Source organism: Stegostoma tigrinum, chromosome 1 (assembly GCF_030684315.1).
Source record: "Stegostoma tigrinum isolate sSteTig4 chromosome 1, sSteTig4.hap1, whole genome shotgun sequence".
NCBI classification, from domain to species: domain Eukaryota; kingdom Metazoa; phylum Chordata; class Chondrichthyes; order Orectolobiformes; family Stegostomatidae; genus Stegostoma; species Stegostoma tigrinum.
Genome location: NC_081354.1, coordinates 167855023 through 167879446, shown reverse-complemented (window position 1 = coordinate 167879446; position 24424 = coordinate 167855023). Strand labels below are relative to the sequence as shown.

At 43.5% G+C, this 24424-nt stretch overlaps 1 protein-coding gene across 3 annotated transcripts; it reads right to left on the bottom strand.

Moving 5' to 3' along the window:
* Window positions 1-4315: 4315 nt before the first annotated feature.
* Window positions 4316-20581, bottom strand: atoh8 (atonal bHLH transcription factor 8). Of its 3 annotated transcripts, XR_007249005.2 has the most exons (4): window positions 19596-20578; window positions 17881-18072; window positions 8688-9508; window positions 4316-5230 (listed from the first exon to the last, which is right to left on the bottom strand). XR_007249005.2 is itself a non-coding variant. In XM_048545791.2 (3 exons), the coding sequence occupies exons 1-3, from the start codon at window positions 20232-20234 to the stop codon at window positions 5225-5227; spliced, it is 837 nt and encodes a 278-aa protein (XP_048401748.1). In that variant the 5' UTR covers window positions 20235-20572; the 3' UTR covers window positions 4316-5224. The 3 variants fall into 3 exon arrangements, 2 of the variants coding, with proteins under 2 accessions (XP_048401748.1, XP_059506047.1); XM_048545791.2 differs by lacking the exon at window positions 8688-9508 and having other exon boundaries at window positions 19596-20572; XM_059650064.1 differs by lacking the exons at window positions 4316-5230; window positions 8688-9508 and adding an exon at window positions 11844-12191 and having other exon boundaries at window positions 19596-20581.
* Window positions 20582-24424: the final 3843 nt, after the last annotated feature.

Here is a 24424-nt window from a genome sequence, read left to right as displayed (position 1 = left end):
TGGATGACTTACCAATGGACACCACTGCTTTCCTCTCTTTCTCAGTGAATGTCTATCCAACTCATCAAGACAATGACTTGTGGAATTATCTGAATAGACTTAGATGGATTGGCCTATTCATGTTCCAAAAGCAAAACCAAGCTGGCTGGTTAATAAAACCGAAAGAACTGCTGATGCTGTAAATCTGAGACAAAAATAGAAATTGCTGGGAAAGCTCAGCAGGGTCTGGCGGCATTTGATGTTCAGCTCTGTAAGAAGGGTCACCCGACCTGAAGCGTTAACTCTGATTTCTCTCTACAGATGCTGCTAGACCTGCTGAATCCAGCAACTTCTATTTATGATAATAAAATGTGAGGCTGGATGAACGCAGCAGGCCCAGCAGCATCTCAGGAGCACAAAAGCTGACGTTTCGGGCCTAGACCCTTCATCAGAGAACCGAACTCTCTGATGAAGGGTCTAGGCCCGAAACGTCAGCTTTTGTGCTCCTGAGATGCTGCTGGGCCTGCTGTGTTCATCCAGCCTCACATTTTATTATCTTGGATTCTCCAGCATCTGCAGTTCCCATTATCACTTCTATTTATGGCTGGTTTATCATCACAATTTCCAAAGGTGTTATTCAAACATCTGGATTGTTGAGTCTACTTAGCGCAACTTAATATAGGATTTCCGTTACGCTATTATGGAGTTACCCCTGAGTCCTATGTATATTAAGGTGCTTAAACAGAATTAATTGATGATGGGTGGGGGGTGCACAAGGAGCTGGGTGAGAGCACCACTTTTGAGGTTGCCTTTTTATTCTATGGAGGACGATGGAAAAACATTTTCACTGGAATTATTCAGTGTATTTAATGTAGAATTTATTCTATGTGTGGAATTTTAAAAGCATTTAATACAGATGTGATTTTATAGTATGGATTGAGCACCATTTGCAACTGCTCAGATTCTGAAGCAGTTCATGTCCATATGCAACAAGACCTGATGTGTGCTGATAAGTGGCAAATAACATTTGTGCCACTTAAGTGCCAAGCAATTACTACAAGTTGGAATCTAGCCATCTCCCCTCGAGGTTCAATCATAACACCATTGCCGAATCACCTACCATCAACATCCTGGTGGTATCATGGACCAGAAACCGAACTGGACTCACAACATAAATAGATTTTCTGAAGAAGGGTCCAGACTCAAACTGTCAGCTTTCCTGCTCCTCTGATGCTGCTAGGCCTGCTGTGATCATCCAGCCCTACACCTTGTTATCTCACAATATAAATACAGTGATGAGATCAAAGTCTGGGAATCCTGCAGCTAGTAACAAGGTCTATGCACCATCTACAAGGGAGGGATAGATAGAATACTCCCATTTGCCTGGATGAGTATAGCTCCAATTAGCATTTGAGAAGCTTGTCATCATCCACGACAAAGCAGATGCTTGACTCATATCCCATTCACCACTTTGAACATTCACTTACGTGACTAGCAATGCTGAAAGAGCAGTTCATACCATCTACAAGATACACTCCCATAACTCATCCAGCCTCTTTAGACAGGACCTTCAAAACCTTCATGACTTCTTCCACCTGGAAGGACAAAGGCAGCAGATACATGGGAACACTACCACTTGTAAGTTCTCCTCCCGGCCACTCACCATTCTAACTTAGAACTATATCTCCATTCCTTTCCCGTCTCTTCCTAACAGCATTGTGGGTGCTTGTATACCCAAAGGACTGCAGCAGTTTAAGATTACCACCAGCTTCCCCAGGTCAACTATGGATGGGTAATAAACACTTGTCTAATCAGTGCACCCACAATTCCTTGAACAAACCCGGCCAATTACCGCCCCATCAGTCTCCTCTTGATCATCAATAAAGTGATGGAAGATGTCATCAACAGCACTATCAAGCAGCACCTGCTCAGCAATAACCTGCTCAGTGATGCCCAGTTTGGGTTCCGCCAGGGTCACTCAGCTCTTGATCTCGTTACAGCCTTCGAACATGGACAAAGGAGCTGAGTTCCAGATGTGAGGTGAGGGTGACAGCCCTTGACATCAAGGCTGTATTTGACTGAGTGTGGCATCAAGGAGCCCGAGCAAAACTGGGATCAATGGGTATCAGGGGCAAACGTTCCGGTGGTTGAAGTCATACCTGACACATAGGAAAATGGTCGTGGCTGTTGAAGGTCAATCATCTCAGCTCCAGGACATCTCTGCAGGAGTTCCTCAGGGTAGTGTACTAGGCCAAATCATCTTCAGCTGCTTTATCAATGACCTTCCCTCTATCATAAGGTCAGAAGTGGGGATGTTCGCCAATGATTGCACAGTGTTCAGTACCATTCATGACTCCTCAGATGTTTAAGCAGTCCATGTTCACATGCAACAAGATCTGGACAATACCCAGGCTTGGGCTGACAAGTGGCAAGTGACATTCGTGCCACACAAATGCCAGGCAATGACATCACCAATAAGAGACAATCTAACCACCGCCCCTTGACATTCAATGGTGTTACCATCACTGAATCCTTCACTATCAACATCCTGGAGGTTACCATTGACCAGAAACTCAACTGGACTCACCACATAAACACTGGCTACAACAGCAGGCCAGAAACTCAGAATACTGTGGCGAGTAACTCACCTCCTGACTCCCCAAACCCTGTCCACCAAACCTACAAGGCCCAAGTCAGGAGTGTGATGGAATACTCCTTACTCACTTGGATGGGTGCAGCCCCGTCAACACTCAAGAAGCTTGACATCATCCAGGACAAAGCAGCCTGCTTGATTGACACTACATCAACAAGCATTCATTTCCTCCACCACCGAAACTCAGTAGCAGCAGTGTGTACTATCTTCAAGATGCACTGCAGAAATTCACCAAAAATCCTCAGACAGCACCTTCCAAACCCACGACCATTTTCATCTAGAAGGACAAGGGCAGCAGACATATGGGAACACCACCACCTTCCGGTTCCCTTCTAAGCCACTCACCGTCCTGACTTGGAAATATATCACCATTCCTTCACTGTTGCAGGGTCAAAATCCTGGAAGTCTTTCCCCACTGGCATTATGGGTCAACCCACAGCCAAAGGTCTGCAGCAGTTCAGGAAAGCAGCTCATCAACACCTTCTCAAGGGCAACTAGGGATGGGCAAGAAATGCTGGCCAGCCAGCGACACCGACATCGCACAAATGAGTAGAAAACAAAACAAATTAACCTTTTGTAGCTTTGTCGATTTGGGGCATTTTGGTTTTAACCAGTTCCGCTATCCTGGATGGCACTTAAGGTAAACTTTGAGCTAAAATAATATTCTTTTCTGTTAAGCTGATGCAGGTTGAATGATAAGCATAACCAGCCAAATGGCATTTTCTAAGCTTGGGACTCCGTATCTAAGTATATGCTGACATTGGCAGTGGTCAAAGAAGTTTTACAAGAATGATCTTGGCAATGAAGGGCTTGCATATGAGGAGCGGTTGGAGACTCTCGGGCTGTACTCAATGGAACTCACAAGGATGGGGGAGCATCTCACTGACATTTACAAAATACTGTGAAGCCTTGATGGAGTGGAAAAGATATTTCCACTAGTAGGAGACACTAGGACCTGAGGATACACCCTCAGAGTGAAGGGGTGACCCTTTAGAACAGAGATGAGAGGCAATTTCTTCTGCCAGACTGTGGTGAGTCTGTGGAATTCATTGCCGTAGAAGGCTGTGGAGACCAAGTCATTGAGTGTACTTAGGACAGCAATAGATAGGTTCTTGATTAGTTAGGAGATAAAGGGTTATGGGGAGAAGGCAGGAGACTGAGCTTGAGAGACATATAGCCATGATTGAATAATGGAGCAGACTTGGTGGATGGAATGGCTTAATTTTTCTGCTCCTATGTCTTATGGTCGTAACCCTGACACTCCCCTTGATCAGTGATCTACTCACATCTTTCACTATGATGGTGCTGACTGGTTTTACAGTTGCCAGATCCCATTTAGTGCCTTGGCTAGGTGACCACGAGTCCAAGTGTTCACCATTCATGATAGGCCATTTAACCATTGGCATCAGAGCCAAACCCAATCCTCGACCTCATGTGATTTCCATACATGCGTACTTCCAACAAGGATGGATTTGGCTATGGATGTAAATCAGAAATAGGCACTCTAAACAATGCACCTCAAACAAACATAGACCAAAAGCATCCTTGTCTGAGATGAATGAACGTAGGGAACACTCTCATCTATACAGCCAATGCTCCTGAAAAAAAATTCAAAGAAACATATTTGGAACTATTTGCACTCTGACTTCCTCACAACACAATAACTGACATCCAAACACCATCCAAAGTCTCAAATACCTTTACAAACATTTGTACATTAATACTAGTGATTAATATGACCCAGCAATAATACAAGGAATAGTGTGATTACATAGATCATAAAGTGCATGTCATATCAGTGCGCTTTCTGATTGTCTGACCACGTGTTTCTAAGGATCCCCCCGCTATAAATTGCAATCAGCAGGAGAATTCTTGCTAGTACACAATCAGAAAACAGCTGAAAATACACGAGATCACATGTAGGGTCATCAGCATTACAACCAACTGTCTGAAAATACTGCAGTTTTTGAAATAACTAGCACTAGTTTTTAGCTTGATTCATCAAATTAAGCCAACTTTTTTTTTACAGCAAAGTATTCAGATTTACAGTATCAAAAATATGCAATTAATCCTGGGATGCAGATGATTGTTATAAACTCCTCTACAGCATCGTAAATCCTTGTTAGCCAGCCACAAAAACAAAATGCATTACATTGTACCCAGTGGGCTAACATGTGTTCATAGCTAAATCTGTCCCAGAGGCTTGATTTTTAACTCTCCTAACTTTCAAAACAAAACTATCAATGTTCAAATTGCATGATTCCTCTTTATCTTGTTCTCTGTGCTGTTAGTGGTGGCTCAAAACAACATCTTCCTTCTTCAAAGTGAAAAGAGAAAGCGCTGAGCAGATTGCACATCTAGAGATTTGACTGTTCTTAAATGTTGATAGTGTATTCACAATAAAAGTGGCTTCATTTTGATTTCCCCAAATCGGCAACATCATTTCTTTTGCATTAGCCTCTCTCCCGTGGAACGTCTCCTGCAATCCTATATCTGGTCTTCAATGTCTTATGCGTCTGCTTCCCCTGTCAGTGTAGGCTAGACACCAGTTTACTGTGTGATGTTCCTGTGATATGTCGCTCCTTCCCCTGGTCATTCCTGAAACGGCACAGTGTAATTTATGATCGGAATTAGTCGTAGACCATGCAGAATAGGATGAGATTAATTAACCCATAGAGTACTGAGTTTACTAGCAGCTGTTGGCAGTCAAATATGTTTCGTATTAGAGGCACACTTAAAGACAAAGTCAGGCTAACTGAATGTAAGGCCCATAAAAATGCATAGTTTCACTCCATTTCACTCAGGCAATAAATGCATGAGTATTTAATTCTAAATAATGAACTCAGACATCTGAAATGAGTTCAGGTTTTAATAGACTAAGTTCAATTTGAACACTGGTGAGTGAAAACCTTCAACATGCTATTCAGGGGGCTTCACACAGCACTTACTTATTTTCTGATTTTCTTAAATAAATAGCTCAAATGAATAATTTTAAGTATGGAACAATGTTAGAGTTTGAAGAATGCCCATAAATACAGCTCCACAAAGTGCAGCTCTAGTGCAGGTTTGAACCTTGGGCCTCGTGTCTTCTGTTCTTTGTGATTAGGCACAGGAAAGGCAAAATGCTGCCAAGGGTAATAACCTTGCTGCAACTCTGTTTTCACATTCAAATCAAGACAGGCATTGACAGAGACCTGACAGCAGGTTGTCTCCATCCCTTAATACTTCCAGCATGAGACAACACAATTGAGGGGAACCACACCGGGTGCGTAAAAGCCCTAGGCTGTGAAATTAGCAGATTTGTTGGTTCATTTCTCTGCAAATACTAACATATTACAAGTAGGAAGAAAATATGCATGTGAGGTGAATGCAGAGAAAGATAATGATGAGCAATAAACAAAAGCAAGAAAAGTTTGGATGTTCATCATACTTAATCGCCATGATTTAACATATTCAAAAGCACCTTATATATAATTAATTGTTTTTTCAGTGTAAGCGTGTGTGTCCAAGACAAATAATCAGCTAACTGGTTTTGATGGTATTGGGCCAGGACACCAGACAATCCTTTGCTCAATTCAGTAATGCAATAGGGTTGTGAATGTCTGCCTGAACCACAGGAACAGACAGTTAGGGCTTCACCTTAGCATTTTGAAAAAGCAGTGCTGCCTCAACATTACGTTACACCCTTAAATCTTGTAATACATGAAATTGTCACACTTTGACTCAGCAATGAGATTGCTAGCTGTTCAACCAAAGCTTACCTTTGTGCGATGTCAAAACGAAACAGATTTTATTAGAAAGAAAAATTATCACAGCTATCTATGGGTTGATTCCAGAATGTTGCAAACAATGGAATGTTGTTTCTGTGAGGGCCAAAACTTCTGTGAGGCAATCAAGAAGGAGATACTTTGTCAACACGCAACACAATATAATCAAATTCTGATGTTAAACTTAGGTCAAAGAAAGTGAGCCACTTTCCAGCCTATTTTATCCTCTCCCCTCCTGCAAGTATAGTCCCACAAGCTCTGCTAATCCTCTAGCCCATTGCCTAAGTGGTCATTCTTCATTTATGAACACAGACTGAATTGACAACCATGGATGGTATCACAGCCAAGTCTAATCTTGTCCTAATATGACATCCACATAAACACACATTTCCAGGAAAGATTGTTTAATAACAAGAATACAAACTCTAACTGATCTTTTCCTCTCTTGTGTCAAATGGTACACCCCAACAGTTGCCCTGACTAAAATCAGTCATCTTGACACACAGACCTGTAATTAAAATGTAAAGAAAAATATTTTCACTGCGTTCCTGGTGAAATATTTGCTTCCAAATGCTGAATAGCTGTAAATCACATTTCCAAATCATCGATAATTAGACCAGTTCCACTGTTAATCACTAAGCTGTTGTATTTTTGCTTACTGAGTGATCAGGTAATTTGTTCTAGACTAAACATGTAATTCTTTCTTAACTAGGCCATTTGTCATTCAACACTCTATAACGTACCCTGTTCAAACTATTTATTTTGTAACTATAAAGCGCATGATTAATTCGGGGAAAAGAGAAGGAAAGATAAAGTGAACAAATTCTGGTTGCATGCACTTCTTTCTTGGAGGGAAGAAGACAGCAGTAGTAAAAATGTTTAGCATTTTAAATAAAATTGGACGAAGGGAAGAAGTACTGAACATATGTATTTTTTTTCCTTCAGATGAGGCATTAAGGTGAAACCCTATCTGACCATCCAGGTTGATGTTAAGAGCAGAGAGTTCTCCTGATGTCTTGGTCAACACTCCTCCTGAAATGAAAACACTTTGATGAGTTCGTATTCAGGTTAGAGATATTGCCAGAAAAGCCAGAACACTTTACTCCTATCAAGCTGCTCGGGATGATTATGGTAAGTTATCTTCTTGAACTATTGCGACAGGGTGAGGGTGCTCTTGTGTTAACCTTGCATTAATCTCCAGTTTGGCAAGTGTTGCTGGAGCAGAAACATTGCCATTGTTATCTAACTGGCAGCAATCACTGAGCTTCAATAATTAACTTAATATGCAAAGAAAATTTAGATACTAAGAAGCTACATAAATAAAGCTTCTTTCTTTCTCATAGATCTGATGATTGAAAACGTACCAATCTTAAAAGCATTCACGTGGCACTGTGTTCATGGAAGTGTTTGGAAAATCTTGTGATAGTACACAGTTGGGCAAAATAGATTGCATGGCAATGCATCACACATCACTTGTGTGTGAGCCAATGGAACAGATTTTTAAAAAATCTTTGATGCCAGGGCAATAAGCATAGCCTGGACAGAGTCCAGACAGGAAAGTCTTGTGGGAAGGATTGCAAATTGGTAACAGTAACTGATGGATTTTCCTTCTACTTAATTGAAGATCTAGCAGATTCTTAAAGAGACACTCTTGATCCTCCCAGACAATTTTTCTCTCAAGGGCTTAGTGTCTGGGTGGAAATCTATCCCAACATCTCCACTGCATACCTCAATGCCATTCTATACCCAGTCACTCAGAGCTCTCAATTATCATCCTCTACCTCCTCAACAGACTGTTGTTTTCACATTTGCTTCTCATATTGAGCCCTAAATAATCCATTCACTGCGTGGGAAAAAGCTATGGATTTTAAAAAAGCAGTCTGCAAGGCTGCTGAAATCCGGGAGGTCTAACAGTTAAATTTACTCTCACCTAAACAGGAGAGAATAGAAGGTGCATGGAACACGAGATAGTGCTTCTCCAACACAGATCACATCTATTTTTAAAAACATGACACAGGAAATAACTAATGCAATGATAATAATGTGTAAACCACATATCAAACACCCACACTGCAGCTTCTGGCCATTGTGACACTGTTATTGGAGAGATCCCAGATCAGGTTAGCTCCTACCATACTTTGCCAATGAATGAGCCTAACACAAAATTTCCTATTGGATTTCATGGTCAATTTTTGGATGCCCACATCATTGTGACAATTTAACAAAATTCTGAGTTAGAAAGTGGCCTACGAGCACATTTTCTACAAACATAAATAAATTGCACTTACTGGCAAAAGGCTTCAGTTCTCAGGAAAGAATGGGAAGTGGGATTCTGGAACATCAAAGGCACCAACATGGTCAATTCTGTTAATCTACATAAATGTGGCATGAGTTCAATGCGAAGAAAACAAGTTGTTGGAATTGGTTGAATGATATACTTTTTCCAATTGCAGTATCTCTTTCAAAGTGGAAATGTTAGACATTTAGAAACTGTCAATAAGTAATTGGATTATACTGTTTAGAACAATGCTACAAGGGAAAACTGGATACTTCTTTCAAAGAGCCAATACATGTATGACGGGCCAAATGACTTGTGTCTGTGCGCAAAGATTTTCTGTTCTAAAGATATTTGGCAATACTTTGACAGAAGTATACTGCTGTTCTGAAACAGTTGCCTCCATTTAACAGAAATAGAATAGAATTAGGCTTTATTGTCACATGTACTGAAGTACAGGGATACAGGAATACAACAAGAAGTGTTACAAAGTTGCCATTTCTGGCACTATCTTGGGTACAATGTACAAAGTCTTAGGTATAAATTATAAAAATAAAGAAATAAAAGAAGAAGTTCAGCATTACGGTCCTGAAGTTCTAAAGCAGGGTGTTTGTGCTGGGCTTCACAAGAGGCTGAGAGTCTGCGCTGGGCTTCACCTCGAGGATGAGAGTCCATGCTGGGCTTCACCTCGAGACTGAGAGTCTGTGCTGGGCTTCATCTTGAGGCTGGGAGTCCGTCCTGGGCTTCACCTCGAGGCTGGGAGTCCGTGCTGGGCTTCTCAAGATTTGCGGTCCCTAGAGTCCTCGTCGCTCAACTCTCTAGCAACAATGTCATCTGATGAATGGAATTCAGTAGAGAGAAAACAAAAAGCAAAAAAAATAGAAAGGGGAAAAAGAAGAAAAGAGATTGATGGAGCGAATGAGCTCTTGCTTAGGAGCGCTACTCTGCTGCTGTATTGTGTAAGCTTTGACATTGCATTGAGTCGGACAGAAGAATCAGGCTCAAGATGGGTCCAAAGGGATCAGAGGCTCATAGAAAGTCTACAGCACAGTGAAAGGCCCTTCGGCCCATCACATCTGTGCCCGCCAAAAACAACCACTTAACTATTCTGGTATCACTTCCCAGCACTTTGCCCCATAGCCTCATATACCTGAGCATTACAAATACACATCTAATTAAGTCTAATATGTTATGAGGGTTTCTGTCCCTACCACCGTTACAGGCAGATAGTTATGGATTCTCACCACCTTCTGGATGAAAAAGATTTTCCTCACATGGGGATTGAAGGATGGGTCAGCAAGTTTGCAGACGACACAAAGGTCGGAGGTGTCGTTGACAGTATAGAGGGCTGTTGTAGGCTGCAGCGGGACATTGACAGGATGCAGAGATGGGCTGAGAGGTGGCAGATGGAGTTCAACCTGGATAAATGCGAGGTGATGCATTTTGGAAGGTTGAATTTGAAAGCTGAGTACAGGATTAAGGATAGGATTCTTGGCAGTGTGGAGGAACAGGGGGATCTTGGTGTGCAGATACATAGATCCCTTAAAATGGCCACCCAAGTGGACAGGGTTGTTAAGAAAGCATATGGTGTTTTGGCTTTCATTAACAGGGGGATTGAGTTTAAGAGTCGTGAGATCTTGCTGCAGCTCTATAAAACTTTGGTTAGACCGCACTTGGAATACTGCGTCCAGTTCTGGTTGCCCTATTATAGGAAAGATGTGGATGCTTTGGAGAGGGTTCAGAGGAGGTTTACCAGGATGCTGCCTGGACTGGAGGGCTTAACTTATGAAGAGAGGTTGACTGAGCTTGGTCTCTTTTCATTGGAGAAAAGGAGGAGGAGAGGGGACCTAATTGAGGTATACAAGATAATGAGAGGCATAGATAGAGTTGATAGCCAGAGACTATTTCCCAGGGCAGAAATGGCTAGCACGAGGGGTCATAGTTTTAAGCTGGTTGGTGGAAAGTATAGAGGGGATGTCAGAGGCGGGTTCTTTACACAGAGAGTTGTGAGAGCATGGAATGCGTTGCCAGCAGCAGTTGTGGAAGCAAGGTCATTGGGGTCATTTAAGAGACTGCTGGACACGCATATGGTCACAGAAATTTGAGGGTGCATACATGAGGATCAATGGTCGGCACAACATTGTGGGCTGAAGGGCCTGTTCTGTGCTGTACTGTTCTATGTTCTATGTTCTATCTCCTCTAAATCTCTCCTCTACCCCTTACGTTAAATCGGTTTAATAACTTACACGTTTTATAAAACTAAGCAAATAATCCTTTTTACTATTTGAAATCTGGCATCATGTACATCTCTGAAAGATTTACCCGGCAGCCACGGTTGAGGTTGGTTGGCTCGTCGAGCTGTTTTCTTGCTTCACAGATGTTTCGCTCCCGTGCTGGGTAACATCCTCAGTGCAGCCTTCGATGAGGCATCAGTGTGTTTTCCCGTCTGGTTTTTAAACTTTGGAGTCCGTCAAGCTGGATTGCCTCACTTCCGGGTTTCCTTCGCAGTGGAGTGTATAAGGGTTCGAGTTCAATGTGTTTATTAAGAGCATGCGTCCTGGAGTGCCAGGCTTCTAGGAATTTGCGTGCCTGTCTCTGCCTGTCCCAGGATCTTGGTGTTGTCCCAGTCGAAATGGTAGTTCTTCGTGTCTATGTGGATTGCGATGAGTGAGTATTGGTCATGTCTTTTTGTAGCCAGTTGGAGTTTGTGGGCTTGTGTGCCACTTTGATGCCCAGCGTTTATAGGAATCTTGTGGTTAGTTCAGATGTGTTCCTGCTATTCAGTATGATCTTGGTTGATCCTCCACTTCAGTACCCAGTTCCCGCTTTCTCCCATATCCTTTCAGTTCAGCCCTAAGAATGAGTTCACCATTCACGTCCTGTAGGGCCATGTACAGGAGATATGTGGCATCAGTCAGTATGGCACCAGCAGAGATGTTTCTCAGCTGCTCAGACTAAAATTTCCTCCCTGAGACATGCAGAGTTGGATTTTACTTTTGGGAACTCATAATTGAGACCAGATGGGAAAAAGGCAGGAGAATGGCCTTAGTAATGTGCGTCAGGGTGTGTAGTATCTTCCTGATATTGTTCAAGTAGGCATCTTCTGACCCAATTCTTTGGATATTCATTATCCTTGAAAACCTGGAAGAGGTATTCTTTTTCCCCTTGGTGTAGTTCCATGTTGCTGCAGTGTGTTGTTGCCTTTTAAATAGTGTTTGCACGCAGCATCGTTTGTGTGTGCTGGGATGGTTACTGTTGAAGTTCAGTATCTGGTCTATGTGTGTGGCTTTTTGGTGTACTTTCGTTTGCAGTTCCCCATTTGTCTTGCGCTCTACCATGACATCCAGGAATGGGGGCTGTTTGTTTTTCTCCTCCTCTCTGGTGAATTTTATTCCGGTGAGGGTGTTGTTTATAAGTTTATGTGTCTCCTCTAGTTTGGTCCATTTAACGATGACAAAGGTGTCGTCCACATAGCATATCCATAGTTTTCGTTGGATGTGCGGGAGGGCTGTCCTTTCTAGTACACAGAAAAGTTACACACACAGACCAGATATTGAACTTCCATAGTAACCATCCCAGCACACACAAACGAAGCTGCGTGCAAACACTATTTAAAAGGCAACAACACACTGCAGCAACACGGAACTACACCAAGGGGAAAAAGAATACCTCTTCCAGGTTTTCAAGGATAATGGACATCAAAAAATTGGGTCAGGAGATGCCTACATGAACAGCATCAGAAAGATTCTACATGTCCCGACACACTCATCACACTACCCTACATCAGGAACACATTGGAACTAACCAAAAGACTCCTGCAACCTCTGGGCATCAGAATGGCACACAAGCTCACGTCAACCCTACGACAACTGCTCATCCGAACTAAAGACCCACTCCCCCGCCATGGACAGGACCAATGCCATCTACAAGATCCCCTGCAGAGACTGTGACAAACACTATATTGGACAAACAGGAAGGAAATTAACCACAAGGGGACACGAACACCAACTGGCTACAAAAAGACACGACCAATACTCACTCATCTCAATCCACATCGACAAGGAGAACCACCATTTCAACTGGGACAACACCAAGATCCTGGGACAGGCTAGGCAGAGACAGGTATGAGAATTCCTAGAAGCCTGGCACTGCACAAAGCAAGCTATTAATAAACACATTGAATTTGACCCTGTATACACTCCACTATGAAGTGAGGCAATCCATCTCAATGGACCCCATAGTTTAAAAGCCAAGCGGGAAAACACACCAACGCTTCATCAGAGGCTGCACTGAGGATGTTACCCAGCACAGGAACAAAACGTCAGTGAAACAAGAAACCAGCTCGGCAAGCCAACCAACCTCAACACCCACAACCCAAACTACAAATCTACTCCAAAACCTTACTGGCAGCCACTTTTTCAGCTGCAGAATCGTTCAGTAAGCCACTTGATCTCCTTAAAATTTGTTTCTTTGGTCCAGCATTTGGTTGCCAATGGTGATGGTTAAAGTTCTGCCCATTCAGTCCTCCAATTGCTCCGCTATTCAGTATGATCTTGGTTGATCCTTCACTTCAGTACCTAGTTCCCACTTTCTCCCATATCCTTTCAGTTCAGCCCTGAGAATGAGTTCACCATTCAAGTCCTGTAGGGCCATGTACAGGAGATATGTGGCATCAGTCAGCATGGCACCAGCAGAGATAGATGTTTCTCAGCTGCTCAGACTAAAATTTCCTCCCTGAGACATGCAGAGTTGGATTTTACTTTTGGGAACTCATTATTGAGACCAGATGGGAAAAAGGCAGGAGACTGGCCTTAGTAATGTTACTACAGAACTGGCTGAGCATTAGGGAACAGTGAGCCATGGATATTTTTTGGACTGGTGTAAGGTTTGTAGTGGAGTTTCCCAGGAGTTGGTATTGGGATCCTTGTTTTGCATGATGATCTAGATCTTGGTGTGCAGGGCACAATTTCCAAGTGTGTAATTAATGGAAATGTAGAGCATTGTAAGCAGTGAGGGGGACAGTGTAGATTCATAAAGTACATATATAAGTTGATGGAGTAGGTAGATAGATGGCAGATCAAGTTCAATGTGGAGAAGTGCGAGGTGATGCATTTTAGGAGAACATTGACATGCTGAGAAAATTGGGCATGTCACATTGAAGGATGTGCAGGAACAGAAGGACCATAAGTCACAGAAGCAGAACTAGGCCATTCAGTGTTTCAAGTCTGCTCCACTATTCAGTTAGATCATGGCTGATGTGATAATCCTTGACTACGCTTTCTTGTCTTTTCCCCATCATCCTTGTTTCTCTTACTGAGTAAAAATCTGTCAATATCAGCTTTGAATATAGTCAATGATCCAGCACTGACAGCTCTCTGTGGTAAAGAATTTCATAGATTCATTACTGTCTGAGGGAAGAAGTTCCTCTTATCTCTACCTTAAATGTGCGACCCCCTTATTCTGAGATTATTCCCTTTAGTCCTAGACTCTCCCACGAGGAGAAACAAGCCTTCTGCACCCACCCTGTCAAGTCCCCTATGAATCCTGTTTGTTTAATAAGGTCACCTCTCATTCTTCTAAACGCCAATAAATTCAGGCCTGAAATACTCAAACTCTCCTCATAAGACAGACCCTTTATACCTGTTAACAGTCTACTGAACCTTCTCTGGACTGCCTCCAATGCCAGTATATCTTTATTTAGATAAGGGGGCCAAACTGTTCATAGCATCCCAGCTGTGGTCTGACCAGTGACTTGTATAGGTTTAGCAAGACCCCCCTACTTTTATAGTTCATTTCCTTTGAAATAAAGGTCAACATTCTATTTGCCTTCCTTATACCAATGAATTTGGATGCTATCTTGTCATGATTTCTGATTGAGGATTCTCAAATCCCTTTTTTCTGTAGATTTCTGCAGCATTTCGCTATTTAAATAATTTTGTGTATATATTGATCCCAGAAGGTGACAGAGGGGATGGCAAGGGCAGTTAATAAAACATAGCATATTCTAAGTTTTATTAACAGTAACATGGAGTACAAGAGCAAGGAGATTATGCTGAACTTATACAAGATCATTGCTAGACCTCAGCTGCAGTATTGTAGTCAGTTCTGGGGGCTACACCTGTAAGTGTAAATGCATTTGGGAGCATTTAGAAGATATGTACAAAATGGTACTAGGAGTGAGAAACTTCAGCTATGAGGATGGATTGGAGAAGTTGCCCTCGGAGAGAAGAAAGTTAAGGGGAGATCTGATAGAAATTTTCAAAATTGCAAGAGCTCTGTAGTACATTGAGTAGATCAGGAGAAACTGTTCCTGCTCAAAAGATTGAGAATGAAAGGGCACAGGTTTAAAACAATCCAAGAATGCAGCAAATGTGATTCGAGAAGAAAAGTTTTCATACAACAAGTGGTTAGATTCTGGAATGCCCTATCTGAAGTGTGCTGGAAGCACAATTGAGGTATTTAGGAAGGCTTTAGATTATTATTTGAATAAGAACAAAAACAAAGTTGCTGGAAAAGCTCAGCAGGTCTGGCAGCATCTGTGAAGGAGAAAACAGAGTTAACGTTTGGGGTCCGGTGACCCTTCCTCAGAACAAGATAAGAATAAGAACAATGTGTAAGGGTATGAGGAGGAGGCAATAGAATGTCACTAAGTCATTATACTTGTTGGAGAGCATGGGCTGAATGCCTTCCTTCTGCACTGTAACATTTCTGTGCAGTTCTGACGAAGAGTCATTGGACCTGAAACATTAACTCTAATTTCACAGATGCTGCCAGGCTCTCTGAGCTTTTCCAGCAATTTCTGTTTTTGTGCTTCTGCCTTATTATTTGGGCCATGTGTAAAGCCTGCCAAACTCCTCACCCATTATTGTGCACATAGCCCTGACTTGAATGAATCCCCAGCGTATGGTAAAGAGGCGACCTGCAATGAGCAGTATCTTCTGGATGTGACATGAGACGGTTCTAATGCCAGCAAAGTACTGGCATTGCAAAACATCCTTGTAGCCTTAATTACATTAATAGGTTACCACCCCTGGAAGTGTACTATGGTGCTGGGAATATATTGGGAAACTGTTCAATGTGACTGTCCTCTATTTCCCCAGACAGCCCACCTTCCATTTGTGGCTCTACAGAGTTGGGGAAATACACTCTGCAGACTCTAAAGCAGGATTTATAAATCATGACGATGGGGTTAAGAAAAAAAGCTAGAACAGGCACACAGGAAAAGGCATTTTTAGTCTCCAACCCTATTTAGTTAAGAATTAGTTAAGAAATGAGATTCTGTACTTGTAAAATTAATTTCTCAGGGCCACAGTGCTGTTTATCATTAATTATCACTTTTCCACTTGCTATGTATTCACATGCTTTTGAATGTACCAGACTTAACTTTTGTTGATGCCTTAGGTGGGAAACAAGTGGCTAAGTATCCCAACTTTGTACTATTAGAATGATTTCACTGCCAAGCATATCAGTGAGCTTTGTTACAGAACACCCTGTGAGGGGTATTGTAACCATGAAGGGAGCTTCGATAGCCCAGCTTAGCTATGCATGTGTGTATGCCAGAAATTGCTGTCAGAAGACAGTGAGCTGTGAGGTTTTGATCTAGGCACTCATCTGGTCATATGTGATAAGTAATGACTGTATGGAATGGCTTGGCATGTTTGACTACTTCAAAGGTGCTTCATGTTGTGAGCACGTGGACATTCTTGGCCATGTTATCAGGCCAGTTACCACTCTGTGGTGAGATTCATGCAGACAGGTATGCGCAGAGGTCTCTCACCATAACAAACAGTTAAAAAGTAATACAGCCCACTGGGTGCCAATTCTGCTATGAGTTAGTTGAGGTAAGCGTACAACCACAATGTTAACAATGTGGAGACACTGTGTACCTTCAAAATGTTGTAGCATAATGTGTTGTATCTGCTTGATTCTTCCACTTAAAAAGTGAAAAGGTATATTCAGACAAAACTCTGAATAAGAACAGCATTGTTTGAAATCAAACTCAGCAGCATAATCTTATATTAGACATTCTAATTTGGCCAATTACTTGCGTGTGTGGAGTGGGGTAGTGGTGACATTCTAGTAAATCGAACAATTAACACAAAGCAGTTTAAATTTCAACAAAAAAATACGAAAGCAATGGCGATTTTCCTGTATTTAGAATTGTAAAAATATTATTCATAGCATTCATCTGAGTTTCCGTCTCTCTCTCTCGCTCCCTCTCTTCACATGAAACAGCTGCAGACAGTGTATCCTCAGGAGCTGCTCAGAAAGCAGCTATTAAAAAAAAGTTTTCTGGAACAGATGTCCAGCTGAGTGCTGGGGAATGTGCCAAAAGCTTCGTGTGACTGAGTGTTTCTTCCCCAAATCGCGTGCCTTTGTTCTGCCCTCTGCCCTGAGTGGCGCCAGCTCCGCTTCCCACACCAGCAGCTGAACATCTGGAGTCTGGAACTGCGCAAACACCAAACAGTCCCGAAAAAAAACCATCTTCTCCATTCATTCACTTCACAAACAACACGGTGGCAAGATCAGCGTGTGATTTATTAGACACTATCGCGGTTGGAAAGTACAAGAATGCAGAGGGAAGTTCAGATGGAGTTTAAAAACTCCCATTGTCATAAAGTGGGAATGAAAATCTGCATCACCTTAATTGTTTCACGAGTTTTTTTAAAATTAAGATTTACTACTAGGAGATCGTCCTAAATTCTGACAATGATACTACCAGTGTTGCATTTTATCATTTTTTTAAGAAATGGAGAGATAAATCTCCATTTGACGTTTTGCAAATTGTGAGGTTGATCGATTTTGTAAGCAAACATGTACTGTACCCAGAGGGTCGGTAACCTTGTCTCAACCTCTAGACCTCTCCATTCCGCAGCGCCCCCCCCCCCCCCCCCGCCGACCACGTCTCATTTCAAATCTTAACACATGACCGCACTGTTCTGAAATGTTTCACTCCTCGAGAGTCTCTGCAAAAGGCGAGCGCAGTTCCTGTCGAAAAGTACAGATCAGTAGGGAGACCACAAGAAATTCAGGAGGCGAAGGAAGGAGTTAGTGCGGTGAGGAAAGGCTGTCAGAGAGGCAAGAAAAAAAAAACTCATCTCATTCCGGCGGTTTGAATGTGTGTGACAGATGCGGGGGTGGGTGGGGCGGGGGGAAGGGGGTTGCGTGTGCTTTTTTTAAAATTTAGAACTGTACTGGAAGCTCACCTTCCTCTTTTTTGATCTGCCCTCTGCCTGCAACGTCTTGGTGCATTGCTCCACACACTCGGAAAAGCTCATGTTGCTGTGATCGGAGCTGTAATCGAGGTCGTTCAGCCTGGCCAAGGACAGGATGTAATTACACGCTATCCTCAGGATCGCCAACTTCGACAACTTCTGTCCATATGAATAGCAAGGAACCTACAGAGAGGCGCCCGAAGTCATTGAAGGGGCGAGGGGAGGAAAATGCAACATTAGTCAGCCTGGCACGGCATGTACATACTCAAAACATGTAACACACACAATCTACACATGAAGGGGAATAATCACGTGTGGTAATTCATAAGCACAGATAAGTGCTACCTGAAATTGCTAGGTTCAGTATATTGCAAAAAAACCTTGGCATTAACACTGGGCAGATTCCATGAAGCGAAATAAACGAATGTGCACATTGCTGAGGTGGTTTTATAAAGTGAAGTGGATCACGCTGTGTTGACCTAGAGGTTGCATATTGATAAACTGTGATAAGGTTCGACCCTCAAGTTCTGTCGTTTAATGCTTTCAGTGAAACAACAACACGCAACACGTGCCCGGGCTCCCGTCCAATTCCCCCAATCAGCAATGTTGCACTTCGGGCCGAACTCGGTTTGTGCAATCTTTCAGTCATCGGTTGGATGACCTCTCCTGCGCAGAGCAGTATTTGTAAACACTCGCACAAACTCGGCCTTTCTTATGCTACATTATGTAACTCGGAGGCCAGCTGGACCACAACATATTAAAGTGATCTCTTCAAAAAAAAAGTTGCCACTTAATCACGTTTCAACACATTCCCTGTCCCCAAGCTAGCAGCATTTCTTAACTGTGTCCTACAGACTGTTGGATAGAGTTTGGACGAACTCACTGGATTCAGAGTCTGTAACATGCCACTATCAACTCAGAGAGTTTTAACATGAAATAACAGACTCGTTTGAAAGGTGCAGTGCTGTCTTCTGACGAGTTTGGGGTCCACAGTAGAATCTACAGCGAATTAGCAGAAAGGGTAGAGCATTCGGCCCCTCGAACTGCCCCATCATTCAATAAAATCAGGGCCAATCCGATTGCGGCTCTAATTCCACATTCCCGTCTACCCCCAGATAACCTTTGTTTCGGATTAAGTAACTTGTGAGAATGTTGGAAATTGAAAACAAACACACAAAATGCTGGAGAAACTCAGCAGGGTCAGACATTATCTGTGTGGGGAGGGACAGGAAGACAGTCCGATATGACTTCTTCAACTGAGTTGACTCGCGATGTCAACTCAATTTCTCTCTCCTCAGACGCTGCCAAACTTGCCGTGTAACTTCCTGTATCTGTCTGAAGCGTTTGCGGAATTAACGCTTTCTTTCTGTCCAATTTTGAATGAATTACACTAAAACAATGTCGTTAATGTCAGTTTGCCCTCTATTTACACATGACTGTTTCTGAAAGTGTTTGTCTCCGGTTATTACTTTTAATTCCGGAAGGAGGCTGAATTTAGACAGCACCCATTGTCATCAATATTTACACTGAGATGAACTATGAACACCTTTTATTTATTGTTAGGCTTATCAGGTGAAATACGACGATGGCCTTTGACAATTTGCGTTTCCTTCAATCTTTCCAGCAGAGGCTGGCTCATTAATGATAGATAAAAGACACTGTTGTAGTTCTATCGCTGATGTGACATGCCCACGTTCTCAATTTACCTGTTTCCTCAGAGCTTCGAAGGCAGCGCTGATAGTGTGGACCCTGGTCCTCTCCCTGGCGTTGGCCAGCAGCCTGCGGGTCTGTTGGATGGCTTTGATCTCGGTGGAGGCGCCGGACGGCTCTCCCAGCCGCTTCCGAGGCGACGGGCTGTAGGCTGCGGGCGGGAGGCTCGAGTAGCAGCCGTCGGCGGGGCGCTGGCACAGCAGGACGCGAGGTTGCAGGCTCGGCTGCCCGGTGAACGCCCGGGGCTCGGCAGCGCCCGCTTGGGACGTGGGAGGGCGAGGGAATTTCCTCCGTGCCGGAGCGGCGGACTTTGGGCTGAGCTCCCCGTCGTGCCGCCTTCCGACGCCGACAGCGGCGGTAGTAGAGGGCATACAGGCTGGGCTCACCATCCGGCTCAGCCCCAGTAACTCAGCACCGCAGCCTGTACCCGCGGAGCTGACGGCCGCTGTTTGCAAAGTGTCGGTGCTGTCGCTCAGGCGGGCGATCAAAGCATCCCCGAGCCTTCCCTCCTCACCTCCGTAAACTTTCTCCAGGATCACCCCTTGCCTGCTAACATCCCGGTTCTTCCGTTTCAGCCGCTTTATCGTGCACAATCTCTTCCACTCTGCTTCATTCAGGCTCTCCGAGGTCCTCATTATCACCAAGACATCTGAGATTTTCTTATAATTGAATGATCTTCCGGGAGGGTTTCAGCCCCTTACTCCCGTGTGTGTGTGTGTGTTAACCCTCCCTCTCGGCAGCTATAGCAACAGCTCTGTAGCAATGCCTCTAGTGATGCGAGAATGTCATCTCAAGTCCCCTTCCTCTGCCCTGCCAACATTTTTTTTCACGAACGCATTCGGCAATCCATCTGTGTTTGTTTAGCCTCAGCTTACACAGAAGCCCGTGTTAAGTTACATCAGTCATCGCGATGCCTCTTAAAGGGAACGCTGCAAAAACACAAGCGCCCAAAGAAAAGGAATCCACCTCGGCGTGTCACATCTCACAACCAGACTGCTTTTGAGCATGGCTCAGTGCGTGAAAACAAAACGTTCTGCACACCCATCCCGTAAGATTAAGGGGTAATTTTCTTCCCTTTCCTGAGGGCAGAGGGCAAGGCCTCAATTTATTGCCAGTCCCCAATTACCTTTGCTGGTGATTCACGTTTTATTCATTAATGGGCATTTATTGCCCCTCAATAATTACACACGAAAATACAAAACTGGGGCAAAAGATCTTCATTTAGCCCCTGGATCCTGCTCTGTCATTTAATAAGACATAGGATCACAGCATGGAAACAGACCCTTGGTCCAACTTGTCCATGCTGACCAGACACCCTAAATTAATCTAGTCCCATTTGCCAGCATTTGGTCCATATCCCTCCAAACCTTTCCTATTCATGTACCCATCCAGATGCCTTATAAATCTTGTAATTGTACCAGCCTCCTTACTTCCCACGACAGCTCATTCCATGCATGTACCACTCTGTGTGAAAATGTTACTCCTTGGATCCATTTTAAATTATTCCTCTCTCACCTTAAACCCATGCTCTCTAGTTTTGGACTCCCCCACCCAGGGGATAAAAACCTTGTCTATTAACCCTATCCATGTCCCTCATGATTTTACAAGCCTCTGTAAGGACACCCCTCAGTCTCTGATACTTCAGGGGAAATAGCCCCAGTCTATTCAGCCTCTCCCTATAGCTCAAACCCTCCAACCTCAGCAACACCTTTGTAAATCTTTTCTGACCCCTTTCAAGTTTCACAACATCCTCCCTATATGTCTGATCAGTTTGTGTTCCAAGTACCACATATTCCATGACCCCAGGCTCCCTTGCCTAATACAAATCCGTCAACCTCCAATTTAAAAATATTTAACAATCTCTCCTCCTCCACCTTCCGAGGCAGGAAGTGCCAACGGTGTACGACCTTCAGAGAAAAAATTCCCCTCATCTCTGTCTTGAAAGTATGACTCCTGATTTTAAATCCCAACCCCCTAATTCTGGATTGACACACAAGATGAAACATCCTTTCCATTCACTTTGCCACGACCTTTTAAACATTGTAACTGTACCTGCAGCTACCACTACTTCTGGCAGTTCATTCCAAATACGAACCACCCTCTGTATGAAAAAGTGGCCCCTCAGGTTCCTTTTAAGCTTTTCTCCTCTCACTTCAAAAATATGCCCTCTAGTTTTGAACTCCCCTACCCTAGGGAAAAGACCTTTGCGATTCACCTTATCTATGCCCCTCATGATTTTATTAACCTCTATAAGGTCACCCCTCAACCTCCTACACTCTAGAGAAAAAAAGTCACTGCCAATCCAGCTCTCCTTATAACTCAAACTCTCCAGTCCCAGTAAGATCCTTGTAAATCTTTTCTGCACTCTTTCTGATTTAATAATATGCTTCCTATAGTAGAACGATCAGAACTGTACACAGTGCTCCAGAAGTGGCCCAACCAATATCCTGTACAACTGCAACATAATGTCCCGACGACTATACTCAGTGGTCTGAAAAATGAAAGCAAGCATGACAAACACCATCTTCACCACCCTGTCTACCTGTGATGCAGCTTTCAAGAAACTATGTACCAGCATCCCTCTCTGTTTGACAACACTTCTCAGGGTTCTACTATTAACTAGCCCTGCCCTGATTTGTCTTGCCAAAAGGCACTTATCTAAATTAAACTCTATCTGCCACTCTTCGGCCCGTTGATTTGCCCTTCTGAGTGAGTTGAACTACTTTAGAGTGAGTGGAATAAAAAAATCATCAACCTGAAACATTTACTCTGTTTCTCTTTGCTTGGATGCTGACAGGCCTGCAGAGTATGTCCAAGCTTTTTTGTTTTTATTTCTTATATGGCTAGCCCAGTTACATTTCTGGTCAATGGAAATAGCTAAGATGTTAATGTTGGCATATGGTGTTGGGAATGATGCTGATATTTTACGGTGAAGTGATTTAGGGTAGGACAGGCTTCCTGTGCTGTAGAAACACAGGTACAGAGCAGTCCAGCCAATTAGTTGTAACAACAATGAATTCCTGGGCCAAGATAACAAGGTGTGGAGCTGGATGAACACGTCAGGCCAAGCAGCATCTTAGGAGCAGGAAAGCTGATGTTTCAGGCCTAGACCCTTCTGAAGCAGAGTCACATTGGGCTTAAAACATTAACTCTGTTTTTCTTTCTGTGCAGATGCTGTCAGACCTACTGAGTTTCTGAGCATTTTCTTTGTATTTCAAATCTACAGCGTCTGCAGTATTTTGCTTTTACCAAAGTGCTGGCAACAGGGGTGAATTGAATTTCTTACTAATACATTGATGGAATTTGACTTAGCTGAGTATATATAATGATGCAGTATAGATGGGCCTCCCAAGCAAAAACTGAAATTTCCAGAAAAACTCATCAGGTCTGATAGCACCTGTGGAGAGAAGGCAGAGTTAATATTTGGGTTCCAGTGGCCCTTCTTTAGAAGATGAACTTTGTATTGTACAACTAGTCATAGGAAAAAGGGCATGCCACATCAATCAGCCTATTTCACAGTTGAGGTGAAAGATGAAAGGCATGCCCTAACCAGAAATAACTATTAGCAACTTTGATCTTAGATTTACAGTAATCAATGATTTTTAGTTGCTTGTTTTAGTTCTTGTGATCTCTATTTAGAGACAAACAGTTCTACGTAATAGGCATATACCACTAGTTATAGAATGGTTGACTCAAATAGTTTCTACCTTGTTCTTTCGGTATACTTATTGCTGAGGGGAATGCCCACAGGGGATCTCTGCAGTGTCTGTCTGTCCCCTTTCCTCCCCCTAACTGTCACCCATCTATCCTTGTCCTGAGCCTTAGGAGTGACCAACTCCCAGTAACTCCTCTCAATTACCCCCTCTGCCTCCTGAATGATCCGTAGTTCATCCAGCTCCAGCTCCATTTCCCTAACACAGTTTTCAAGGAGCTGGAGTTGGGTGTGCTTCCCTCAGATGTATCCAGCGGAGACATGTGCCAAGTCTCCCACCTGCCACATTCTGCAGGAGGAGCAAGCAACTGCCCTAGCATCCATATCCCACTTATCTGAACACCCACTCAGTACTAAAGTAGAAATCTTAGTACAAGTTGCTATAAAATTAATAGCAAGCTTATATTCAATAGAGAAAGTTTAGCATGAACCTTACCTTATTAACTAGGTTAGAGGAGGAGGGCGGGTGGGTGACACTATAGTTGTAGAGTCTCGGGTTTAGCTGCCTTGCTGATATATACGGTCACTGCTTTCCTTCCCGGCTGCGCCTCTGGTCCTCGTCACTTCGTCCGCTGCTCCTGCTCCTTCTGTGAAAGAGAAAAACACCGCTGCCCACTACCTGTTTTTGGATACTGCTGGGGGGGATGACCGACCAGAGGAAAGCCATAGTAGTCAGTTCTCTTGCACTGAGCCTGACGCTGTGGCAAAGAAAGGAAGGGGGAAGAATAGAAAAGTACTCGTGGTAGGGGACTCGATAGTTAGGGGAATTGACAGGAGATTTTGTGGTCAAGATCGGGATTCCCGGAAGGTATGTTGCCTCCCTGGTGCCAGGGTCCGGGATGTCTCTGATCGGGTGTATAAGGTTCTAAAAGGGGAGGGCGAACAGCCAGAAATCGTGTTACATATTGGTACTAATGATATAGCCAGAAATAGGATTGAGGATATAAAAAGTGATTTCAGGGAGTTAGGATGGAAGCTGCAAAGCAGGACGAACACAGTAGTGTTCTCTAGTTTACCACCGGTGCCACGAGATAGCGAGGCGAGGATCGGGGAGCGGGCGCAGCTTAACACGTGGCTGCGCAGCTGGTGTAGGAGGGAGGGCTTCAGATATGT